Genomic DNA, 12,359 nt, shown 5'->3' with positions numbered 1-12,359 from the left:
CTATTTTCCCATTTCATTTTGGCTCAGTCTGCTCTTAGCAAAGCATAGTTTCTGAAAAGAATTTCACATGGAAAATTACACTTGTAACACAATATGCGTGGGGCAAGTCTAATTCTCACGGCTTGTGGGGAGAATTCTGGTGCAGGCAGGCATGTCTTCAAAACTGAGAACCTCTAGCTGGGCTTGAGCATCTTGATACAAGCATGTCCACCTGACTGTCAGCTGTCATTTGAAGCAGCGTGGCTCAGTGGAAAGAGCACGGGCTTTGGAGTCAGGGCTCATGAGTTCGAATCCCAGCTCTGCCACTTGTCGGCTGTGTGACTGTGGGCAAGTCACTTAACTTCTCCGTGCCTCAGTTCCCTCATCTGTAAAATGGGGATTAAGACTGTGAGCCCCACGTGGGACAACCTGATTCCCCTATGTCTACCCCAGCGCTTAGAACAGTGCTCGGCACATAGTAAGTGCTTAACAAATACCAACATTATTATTTGTACTTGGAGCTTGTATTTGCTTTTTAATGAAGGTTGGTGTCTCCCCCTGCAGTTTCAGCCTTTGACTCAGAATCCTGCTGTAGAAAACTATACAAAACATATTTATTATATTCAGAAGAGGACTGAAAAAATTGTTTTGCCTGAAATTTCAGCCCCTTCTCCTCTTACCCCACCAAAACGCCTCCAAGTTCAGCGTTGAACATGACCTGAATCTGCGCCCATTCCTTGAGGTTTGAAGTCCATTGGTTAAAATGAGAAAAGAGGGTAACTAGAAGAATGACAGGTAGGAAGATGGAGAGAAAGGGCAGAGAGAACAGAGTATGAAAGAAGATCAGGGAAATGAGAGGAGAAGCGAGAGGAGGAAGTGGTAGTGGAAGAGGAAGAACAGGGAGAAAAAATGAACACAGAGGATGAGAATTATGAAGATGAAGCACTGCAGTAAATCTATCTAAGTTCATTAGTAAGAAATTGTCAATAGGAGCTTTCAAGGTTTTTTGTTCTATAAGGAATAATAAATATTTTTGAGCGTATTGATTTTTTTTAATAGATGCAGTATAACTCCTTAGGAGCAATAATACAGCCAGTCAGCAGGAGCCCGAGAACACTTCCGTGGTGTTAAAAAACACCCTCTAACTCCCAAAATCTCACACATCCTGGCACTGGCAGCTCAGAAGTGGGAATTTTACTTGTTATTGTGTAAGCCAATAAATAATGATAGCAGTCTCAGAAGGACCCCCAAAGTTTTACCATTCATCTTCCCAAAGGAACCCAGGGTAATAAGCCACCCCAGAGCCTCAGCACTCTGTGATGATAATTATAATAATAGCAGTTGTTAAGATTCCTTGGATTTATATAATGCCTTTCTTCCAAATAGCTCAAAGCTCAAAGTTGAAGCAGTCAGTGCGTAGGCACCCAGTTCCCCTGGCAGGGAGACACTGTCCCTGAGCAGCAGGGAGCACTATGCAGCAGCTGCGTGTGCGACTGGTTTCTGCATGTTTCTTTTCCCCTGCTGCTGTAGAGAGCGCTATCCTGTCCACAGGGCAGCAGCTGCCAAAAGGAAATTTGGTGAATTCTCAGGTATCCAGGGTCCAATTTCCCATTTTGTGAACTACTCAGGCCTCTCGCTTCTGCTCCTTCTCCTTCCATCATTGTAGCCATGCTTGTTAGAACACCCAAAAGAGGGTAGGTGGGCGAGAAGGGAAAGAAGAGAAACTGCCATCGATCCATTTTGCTCCACGCTAAAAGATCGGCATGGGCATAGAGTTGGTTAGGAAGTCAAAACGGTTGGCCAAATTGAGGTTTTTGGATTATCTTTGCGTTTTCAATTAGCCATGTTCCTCTTGTCCCCTAATGCCTCGGATAATTGAAAGTTGGCTAGAGAAAGACCATAGGGAGATCTGAGTTGGCTCCAATTATGTACATAAGCAGGGGGCTCCTTTGGAAAGCTGTCCTGGAAAAAAAAACAGATAGAAAAGAAAACCCTCCACACTGACTTTACTAGAATAGCATTCTGTCAAAGGAAATGAGTGAAAAGTTATCTAAATCTAATTCATCCATGGTTTAAAGCTGCAGGAGCTATGTTAATGACATTCTAAAGCCTCAGTGACAGACTGTATAGCTTTTCAAAAGGAGTGGGAGAAATCTTCTTTGTCTTGTTATCTTTTCAAGTTGGATTTTTAGTTGAAAATCCTTTCTTGAAAAAATAGGATAAACGTAGTCAGTGCCTGGGCTAAGCTTTTTATTCCTGCTGCCTACTCTAGGAGGGAGGCTTCTGAGACATTTCCTTAGTCAGGAGGGAGAACAGTCATCAGAAACTGTCACTCTTCATTTTATTTTTATAAGGATGTTATAGATCATATTATATTGGGTGGGGGTTGGGTCTTTTATATATCTTATTTATAGGTATGTGTTTTATGACTGGATCCCAAGCATTTTATCCTATTGGACATGTGGGCCTGCATACTGTGAGCACGTAATGATATAAATCAATGCTTCCCTACAGCCAAACCTGGGAAAGGGTTATGCTCATTTACTCTCCAGATGCGTTCAAAGCATTTTGTTATAGAAAATGAAAATACAAAGGCAAAAAATAAAACAAGAGTCCATGATATGCCTTTGGAGGGACACCTGCTACTTTAGATAGGATATATCTCCCTCAGTCAATCTCATCCTGTCTTATGAACAGCACTTATGTTCATATCTGTAATTTGTTTTAATGGCTGTGTCCCCCTCTAGACTGTAAGCTTCTTGTGGGCAGGGAATGTCTCTGCCAGCTCTCTTATATTGCACTCTCCCAAGCGTTTAGTACAGTGCTCTGCAGACAGTAAGTGCTCAATAAATACCACTGATTGATTGATTTACCCCATGGATTTGGCACCATTGTGTTCTGCTGAGGTCCAGAATTCATGGATGAGATTTTCTGCTATTCCCCTAAGGGCCAAGTAGGATTCCCTTCCCTTGACAATTGTACGCAACACTGCTCTTTTTCTGTTTCCTTTTGACTGTTCTTGCAGGTTAAAGGTGGCACTAGATGTGAACTTGAAATAAATAGAAAATCAGACCCTGCAGCAATATAATCAATCAACCATAAAACATTTCTTCATTCCTTGGATGACAGACATTTTGCAGCATACTAAAAGGAAAACCAAAAGGATCTGAAGTCTTATCAAGTTCCCTAGAACCCAGGCTCCATTTTTTCTTGGCCTGCACAGTCTCCCATTGTCACTATTAGAATTTTAACCGGGGGGCAGCATTGCCTAGTGGAAAGAGCATGGACCTGGGAGTCAGAGGACCTAGGTTCTAATCCTGGCTCTGCCACTTGCCTGCTGTGTGACCTAGGGCAAGACACTTCATTTCTCTGGGCCTCAGTTCCCTCATCTGTAAAATGGGGAGTAAATATCTGTTCTCCCTCTCCCTTAGACTGTGAGCCCCATGTGGAACAGGGACTGTGTCCGATCTGATTATATCAACCCCAGTGCTTAGCACAGGACTTGGCATAGTAAATGCTTAAACAGATACATCAATTATTGGAATTCAGGGCTGCCAATTAGCCAATTAGGACTGTCATGGCGATAACTGACTGACTGCAGATCATGTTTATAGCAGCTACCAATATGAGAAGTAAATGGAAACCCCTATTTATATAATTGTCCTTTGCTCCTAAAGCCAATGCTCCCAGGGGACTTCCTACCATCAGCAAGTCACACTTGATTTGTTCAGCGTGAGGGTGGCTTGCACTGTACCATCCACACTCCTGCTTGAGACAGTGCTGCACAGTGACATACATGGTGAGATGGTTAGCCAGGGCTACAGTGCAGTGTTATAGGGCCTGAGGCAGATTGGGTCTCACTCAAGCCAAGGATGGCCTCAACTCCTAAGGCATGAGTTGGTGACCAGTGTGGAACAAACCTCACACTATATTTGTTATATATTAATTGATATGTTATATCAATGTATATTAATAGTACACTTCAGTACTCAGAGGCCCCATTCAGCCTTCATCTGGCCACACAAGGACCCTCACACATACCAGTTGGTCCCAGGGGAAGATAAAACATGGGATCATGAAGAGTCAAATTCACATGGGGAGGACTCTTCAAGCCTACTTAGAGAATTTGGTGGTTGTTTCAGATATGGAACTAAAGGTCCCAGTCACAGCAATTCATTCAATAGTATTTATTGAGCGCTTACTATGTGCAGAGCACTGTACTAAGTGCTTGGAATGTACAAATCGGTAACAGATAGAGACAGTCCCTGACCTTTGACGGGCTTACAGTCTAATCGGGGGAGACAGACAAGACAGCAATCCCCCTCAGCCTTTTCCCACCCCTACCCGCTTGCCCCATTTGGTCTGTCAATCCATCAATCATATTTGTTGAGCGCTTACTATGTGCAGAACACTGTAGTAAGCTCTTGGCAGAGTACAGTAGAGCGGAGTTGGTAGACACATCCCCTGCTCAAAATGAGGTTACAGTATAGAGTGGGAGACAGACATTAATATAAATTAATAAATTATGGATATGTACATAAGTGCTGTAGGGTTGGGTCTGGGGGAGGGGCAGCGGGTTGGGGGGCAGTGAATAAAGGGTGAAAATCCAAATGCAGAGGTGATACAGAAATGAGTGGGAGAAGAGGAAATGAGGGCTCATTTGAGGAAGGCCTCTTGGAGGAGCTGTGTTTTTCATAAAGCTTTGAGGTGGGGAGAGTGATTGCCTGCCGGATTTGAGGAAGGAGGGCGTTTCAGGACAGAGGCAGGATTTGGGCAAGCGGTTGGCAATGATATAGACAATATTGATGTGCAATGAGTAGGTTGGCATTAGAGGGGCAAAGTACGCGAGCTGAGTTGTAGCGGGAAATCAGTGAGGTGAGTAGGAGGGGACAAGGTGATTGAGTGTTTCGGTGCTGATGGTAAAGAGTTTCTGTTGGATGCCGAGATGGATGGGGCAACCACTGGAGTTTTCACAGATGGTGAAAACCTTGGCAGAAATTTGAGACTTACCCTCTCAGTCATTCCTTCTTCTCTCCACCAAGATGATGTCTCTGCAAAGCTGCTTGCCAGAGTTCTAGGGAATCGAGTCCCTTCTATTCAGAATTAGAAGTTTCTCCCAGTTCATTCTCACTGCATTTTCAATCAGGGACATCCAGAGAATAAGGAAGTAGTTTTCCTCAAGGTAAGCTGTCACTGTTGAACTGACTGCTACTCTGCTTCCAGTAATGAATTTACCTCCTTCTGGAATTGTATTAGCCCACATGGATTCTGGATTCCATTATCAGAGTAGTAGGATCTCATTAGAAAGAACCACAAGGAACAAGGTTTATAGAAGGAAAGAGGCTAAATTTAGCTTCCCTTGATCAAGAAAAAGAGATTTTGCCTTTTTTATAATGGCAGGAGGGAGATACCAGGAACTCTGGTGGCCAAGGAGTCCCTGGGCTCTACTCTTGTCCTTGGGACAACAGAGTTTGAAACTCCTAAGGGGCAAGAAGAGGAGAAGGGGGCTTCAGTAGCTTTGCTCTCTCATGATGCCTGCAAATGCACTCTAAGTAAAGCCAACATGGGAAAATTGGAATGGTTTTGGTTCTTATACCTAAACTGTTTGTTCCAGTGTTTAGAACAGTGCTTGGCACATAGTAAGCGCTTAACAAATACCATTATTAATATTATTATTTGAAATTCACTATTAAAGAAGTCTTGCTAGTCAGTCGTACGCACTGGACTATGGACTGGACTTCCTGGACTATGCAGAGCACTGCACCAAGTGCTTGGGAGAATACAATATAAGACTACGACACATTCCCTGCCCACAACAAGCTTACAGTATATTGGGAAGACTGAACATAGGCACAGACATCTTCCCGGCCAGTGAGCTCATAGCCTAATTTTGCAACACAGACAACCTGAGGTAAGTGCTAACAGTGACTGGACATTACCCATGTCCTGCCTCTGGCCTGGAACTCCCTCCTGCTTCATATGCAACAGACCACCATTCACTCTCCCCGCCTTCAAAGCCTTACTAAAATCACATCTCCTCCAAGAGGCCTTCCCTTACTAAGCCCTCATTTCCCCTACTTCCTCTACCTTTTGCATCAACCTTGCAGTTGGACTTGCACCCTTTAAGCACTTGATGTTCAGCTCACCCTCAGCCCTACAGTACTTTTGTCCATAGCCATAATTTATTATAATGTCCATCTCCCCCTCTAGACTGAAAACTGCTTGTGGACAGGGAAGACATCTACCAACTCTGTTGTATCGTACTCTCCCAAGCCCTTAGTTCAGTCTTCTTCACACAGTAAGCTTGCAGTAAATATCACTGATTGATTTCCTTAAGGATCTTGAGGGAAGGAGATGCCACAACTCTTTTAGTGTAAAGAACTTCTCCCTTTCGCCGAGTCAAAACTTATCTTGCTAGCGAACCTGGAAAACAGCTAGTCATCATCCTACTAAACATTCTTCCTCTACTTGATATCAGTTATTTCATGTCCCAAACCAGACTACTCACTGTGCCGCTTTTCCATTGACTCCTTGTTTATGCTTCCCTTCCTGACTCAAACTCCCTCCTCTTTGACATTTGGTAGACCACAACTCTCCCCATCTTCAAATCCCTTCCGAAATCTTCTCTCTTCCAGCAGATCAATCTCTTATCTTCCCACCTTATTCCCCTCCAACTGCCACTTCAGGATTTCCTTGTTACGTCAACAATCTTGTACCCTCCCCCAATTCAGCCCTCCCCCGATACCACCTATGTACCTATATTGTATGAGTATACAGTACTCATTTTTTTCCTCTTGCCTGTATTTTTTATTTTAATGTCCATCTCCCCAGCTAGATTGTAAACACTGAGTACTTAGTACAGTGTTCTGCACGCAGTAAGCACACTATAAATATGATTGATTAATCTCTCTTAAACCTCTTCTCTAGGCTAAACAATTCCAATTTCTTTAACTTTTCCTCAGAGGATTTAACTCCATTTCCTGATTCGCTTTTGTTGCTCTTCTCTGGATCTTCTTCTTTTTTTAAAATGTACTGACCAAAACTGGTTACAATGAGAACTGAGTCATACGAAGTAGAGTAGAAGGATTAGTTCCTGGGGTTGGACTTTCATGCTTCACCCCAGTGCCATCGCTCCTTTTAAAAATAGCACTGCGTTGTATTCAGCTCCTGATAACAATGACCTAGGTCTTTTTCTGTTGTACTGGTGTCCAGCCAGTGTGGGTCCTTCTTCTTCCTGGACTCTTGCTATTTGCTTTTTGCCCACCGGTGCATTACCTTGATCCTATTGTATTTCATCCTGTTTAAGCAGGGTCATTTTTCTTCTCTGTCTCAATCAGTTGGTATTTCATTCCAATCTTCCAAATTAGTACCATCTGCAAGTTTGAGCAAACTGTTAACCCTTTCATCTAGGTCATCCATACAAATTGAGTAGAAAAAGCCACACGACCCATTCTTTTGGGATTCCAGTCCGTGGTCTTGTCCACTGCCCTCAGCATATTCCAGGTTGCTCGCTTTAAGTGTAACCCTCCACCCAACTGTAAATTCACCTATCGGTAGTATGGTCTAACCCTATTCCCCTAGCTTATGGACAAGATCATGAAGAATGGGATAAAACAGCCTTGCAGAAGTCAAATAGACAAGGGAGGAGCAGTCGATGTAATCTACGTCACCTGTCGCTACCAAAAAAGTTGCAAATTGATTTTTTTTGATGATTTGTTCTGGTAGCTCCCTAGTTTTTTAAGGTGGGTACCTCATTTGTCCATCAAACACTACTCCTATCTTTCATAATGATAATGGTTAGTGTCTAGCAATAATATCTCCTTGTCATCTGCCAATTCCTTAAATACCTTATGATGTATGTCATCTGTTCACACTTCATCTTTTTCATGAAGATGAAAGTCTGTATAAAGCCTTTAAAAGCCTCTGCCTTTTCAGGCATTTATTTTCCACTTTCCCTTTCTAATACATAGGTGCGATTTTCTGTGGTCCTGTTTGTTTGCTTAATGCAATTGAAGATTTTTTGTTACTTTTAATGTCTCCACCAGGAGGCCTTCCCTGATAAATCTTCCATCTCCCCACTCTATATCTCTCCCCACTTCAGCACTTCTACACAAACTAAGCCCTGCCCCCCTGCACCCATTAATATCTTTAAACTCTCACTTTGTCTTACCTGCAACTTATTTTAATGTATGTCTCCTTTGCTAGATTGCAAGCTCCTTGAGGGCAGGTATGATGCCTACTTATTATATTGTGCTCTCTCAAGTGCTTAGTACAGTACTCTGTCCAGAATAAGTGCTCTATCAAACACTGTTGATTGATTGATATCTCAGAGTGGAGAATCCACTTTCTGGCTTTAGCTTTTCTAAACTTTTCTCTACACACAATCGTGCCATTTCAATGCCCTTCCCTAAGGTGATCTGCTCTAATTTCCACTTTTTTAGCTTTCCCATTTGCTCTTCAAATCTCTGTATAGTTCAGAGTTTAGCTAATTTGGTACTGAGAGATTGGTGTTTAGGAGAGACCAAAAGGATATGTATGTTTCTGTGCACATAGAACAGTGCATTTGCTTGTTTTTGTTGTAATAGGAAAGCCAATTTCCTTGTTTTTTAAATTTGCCGTCCATCAAACCTTTCCTCCCAGAGGCCTGAGCTTATTCAAATTTGCTGCTCGAAAGTTCATTACTTTGGCCTTGCTGACTTCTTTCCCTTCCACAAGGACCCCATTATGGGTGTTGAAATTTTTGTGGTATCATGAAAGCCTTTCAGAAACAAAACTGATTGTGGAAATGGCTGCCAAGAACATTCATCCCCGGGTTTTTAATGTGAGGAAGCAAATGGCCAGTTGCCCTATGCAACTGGGGTCTTGTGTGAGCAACAGAACATCTGCTTATTGGCAAAGGGTATGGTCCCTTTAAACCACTGTGCTTAGAAAGTTCAGCCTTCCTAACCTACCCAAGAGACTGAACAAAAAGAAGGGCCAGTACACCAAAGGAGGGTGACACCAAACAGCCTTTAAAACAGGTCTTTCCTGGAGAAAAATCACAATTGGAATCTCAACTGCTATTCCACAAGGTGACTGACAGAACAGGAAAACATCAAGGAAAAAAGGCATTTGTTACCCCAAGGTGAGCCAGACGCCACTCACTCTGCTCTACCATCCAACCCTCTGAACTGTTTCAGGAAGCCACCTGAGCTAGTCTGATTGAAACAACATGCTGTGAAGGCTGGGTGAACCTCACCTCCTAGTCAGCTGTTCAAGCTTCTCCAGCTGTTTCTGAAGAGACGACTGTGACAAACTGAGACTTAAAACTGTTCAAGCTCACCTGCATCTTCCCCGGCTCCCAGTCAGACACACATTAATATTTAAATCAGAAATCACTGTGAGAACTCAGAAACATATTTATTTATGATCTCACTACCCCACATATTGCTTCTTTTTCTCAGGGCCCTCTGGGCCTCTTATTCATTATATGGGGCTGGGCTTCTTTTGAATGCCCTGAAAAGCATATTCGAAAGGTCGGTTTACTCTCATAAGGGGACAATTCTGCTGTTCACAGGTCTCAACAGCTATGTCCCATTTTGCCTCTTCTCCAGGCCACAAAATCCCACCAGGGCAAACTTACTAGATGACAGACACTTTGAATAGTTTCCAAGAGGGCTGCATTTTTTCTGTTTAGTAGGAACCTCAGTAAAACATTTCCTAAAGGCAAATGCATTACCCCTCAAGTGGTAATCCTCAATCAATAAATGTTATCTCCACACCAGCAGGCACCCTATTCTCATTTGTTTACACAAACAAAACCGTTTGGAAAGTAATTTGGCCTTTCCACCAGAGACTAAACAAATCAGCTGTCCACTGATAGTGCCCCCCTAGGCTTCCTGAGGACAGATTCAGGGTGGGTCAGAGGCTAGGGTGCTGTGTCCATAGCCAGGAGCTCCTACACTCTTGAACCTTTTGAACACATGTTGGATAACAGCATGAGCTTAGCCCTTAATGGAACCTCCTATGGAGTAGCAACCCATAGGAGGCTCATGAGATCTTTGCAAACTATCAGTACCCATCAAATCCTCGGGAAGCGAGCTCCAATAGCTAAATGTGCTTTCTCATTTATTTCCTATGTTGCTTCCTCCAGCTCCCTGTGGACAAAATGAAACCAGAGAAGATGGCAAAATAATCCAGTTGCCCCCATGCAAAACCGGAGCCTGGATCGTGCCAGCTATCATGGCCTGCTACCTCTTAGTGGCAAATATCCTTCTGGTCAACCTCCTCATTGCTGTCTTTAAGTAAGTGACATTTTGTATTCAGAAGTTTGGCCTGGGCAGACCCACAGTGAGTTTGGATGGAGTCTCACCGTTTTCCCTTTTCTCTAATTTCAGCAATACGTTCTTTGAAGTGAAATCCATATCCAACCAAGTGTGGAAGTTTCAGAGGTATCAGCTGATCATGACTTTTCATGAAAGGCCAGTCCTGCCACCGCCTCTGATCATCTTCAGCCACATGACAATGATATTCCAGCACCTCTGTTGTCGATGGCGGAAACACGAAAGCGATCCGGATGAGAGAGACTACGGACTGAGTAAGCCTCAAAAACCACAAAACTGGAATTCATATTGATGAGAGCAAATAGGTTTTGGGGACTGATGAAGCTGGTGGTCACCCGGAGCTGCTGACTTTCAAAGGGCCACCGATAGAGGAAAAAAGCAGTGTAGGACTCCTGGAAGTAAGAGATCTCGGGTTCGGTCGGCAGGCGGGTGAGAAAGGAGGCAGTTTAAGAAGCAGAACGTCTGCACCGGCAAATAGTTCTGCTTCTGAAACCACCTCCCACCTTCCACCTCCACCGTCGGAAGCAGTGCCGAACCTGGAAGAAGGGCCACGAGCCTGAGTGATCGGCCACCATATCTCTAGTACCAGTCCTGCTCATAGTCCAGAAAGATGCATCTACTTGCTGCTCTCTCCGCTCACTTGCCACTGACTGCAAACTGGTTCTGGACTTCGAGGTTGAGGGGAGGGGCGGTCAATCATAAGGAAAGTAATGGTGAAGGGCCATAAGGGGACAGAGCTACACAAACCTGGCCTCACAGGGTTCCAGCTGGAAAAAAAAATGAGCCCCAGAACCCTAGAGAGCAAAACAGAAGGTCCTCATCCGACACGTTCTTCTCACCCAGGACTAAATGGAGAGTCTATCTAGGCTCCTGTAGGAATAATAATAATAATAATAGTGGCATTTGTTAAGTGTGTCTAGGTGCCTAGCACTGTTCTTAGAGCTGGGATAGATATAAGATAATCAGGCTGTTCACAGACCCTGTCCCACATGGGGCTCACGATCTAAGGAGGAGGGAGGATGAGTATTTAATCCCATTTTACAGATGAGGAAACTGAGGCACAGAGGAGGTGAAATGACTTGCCCAAGGTCACACAGCAAGCAAGTGGAGGATCTGGGACTAGAACCCAGGTCCTCTGACTCGCAGGCCTGTGCCCTTTCCACTATGCCATGCTGCTTCTCTGGCAGGAATTCTGGTGACAAGTACTCAGAATCAGGTGCTAACAACTCCTCCTTTGCTGAGTCCTGAAGTTTGTCGACCCTTCTCCGGCCTACAAATCCTTGGGGTTTTTCCATATATTTAGCTATTAAAATAGGACAGCCGTGTTGCAAGGAAGCTACTTGTAAGCTGGTTGTGAGTACGGAACGTGTCTGCCAACCCTGTATTTTCCCAAGCTCTTAGTACAGTGCTCTGTAAATGATTGATTGATTGGCCATTCTCAAATTCAGTTTGTAATTCCAAATAAACAGGGACCTTTAAAAAACTGGGGCTGGGGAAGGACCTTTGCACTTGCAGGTCCAGGAATTTGGGGCATTTGTGGAGGCGTATAAGTCTTAAAATTTGAGTTATTGGGCCTGATGCCTTCTCGTCAATGGTATTTGTGGAGCGCATACTGTGTGCAGAGCACCATACTGAGCACTTGGGAGAGTACAGTACAACACAGTTGGCGGACAAGTTGTCCACAATGAGCTTACAGTGTAGAGGGACTGTTTTAGTGGGCAGCTCCCTAGGAGGAGCCAATGCTATTGAATAATTTAGACAAATTACTGTTTTTCTTCTAGTACTAGGGTGGATTTTTGCATGAATATTTCTCTTGCTTCTGTTAGTAGTTGCAGCAAATTCCTCAGTAGTGTGCAAGGGATGGAAATAACTACCCAAAGAGAGTAGAAGCAGGAAGAAATCACAAAGAGAAATTCAGAGCATGAAGAGATTTAGGAAAGGTGAAACATGAAACATGTGAAAGAGAGTAAACAGGGTAATGGACCTATGCATTACATCAAGCTAACCAGAACTTTAGTTCTCAGCATTTAGGCAGAGGTGGTAAACTATCATCAGTGG

At 43.7% G+C, this 12,359-nt stretch overlaps 1 protein-coding gene and 1 non-coding gene across 2 annotated transcripts in view; both read left to right on the top strand.

The window, feature by feature from the left end:
• TRPM3 (transient receptor potential cation channel subfamily M member 3) overlaps nt 1-12,359 on the top strand; it is a 213,209-nt gene that overhangs the window by 188,809 nt on the left and 12,041 nt on the right. Inside the window, exons 21-22 of the mRNA XM_039910775.1 lie at nt 10,112-10,262; nt 10,356-10,555. Of these exons, the coding sequence (XP_039766709.1) occupies nt 10,112-10,262; nt 10,356-10,555 (351 nt within the window). The remainder of the gene's footprint in view (nt 1-10,111; nt 10,263-10,355; nt 10,556-12,359) is intronic.
• MIR1415 (microRNA mir-1415) lies at nt 10,712-10,827 on the top strand. The gene has a single exon (NR_034909.1). It is a non-coding gene; the product is annotated as a microRNA mir-1415 (primary transcript).

The sequence above is a fragment of the Ornithorhynchus anatinus genome, chromosome X5 (assembly GCF_004115215.2).
Source record: "Ornithorhynchus anatinus isolate Pmale09 chromosome X5, mOrnAna1.pri.v4, whole genome shotgun sequence".
NCBI classification, from domain to species: domain Eukaryota; kingdom Metazoa; phylum Chordata; class Mammalia; order Monotremata; family Ornithorhynchidae; genus Ornithorhynchus; species Ornithorhynchus anatinus.
This window is presented reverse-complemented; position numbering and strand designations above follow the sequence as displayed.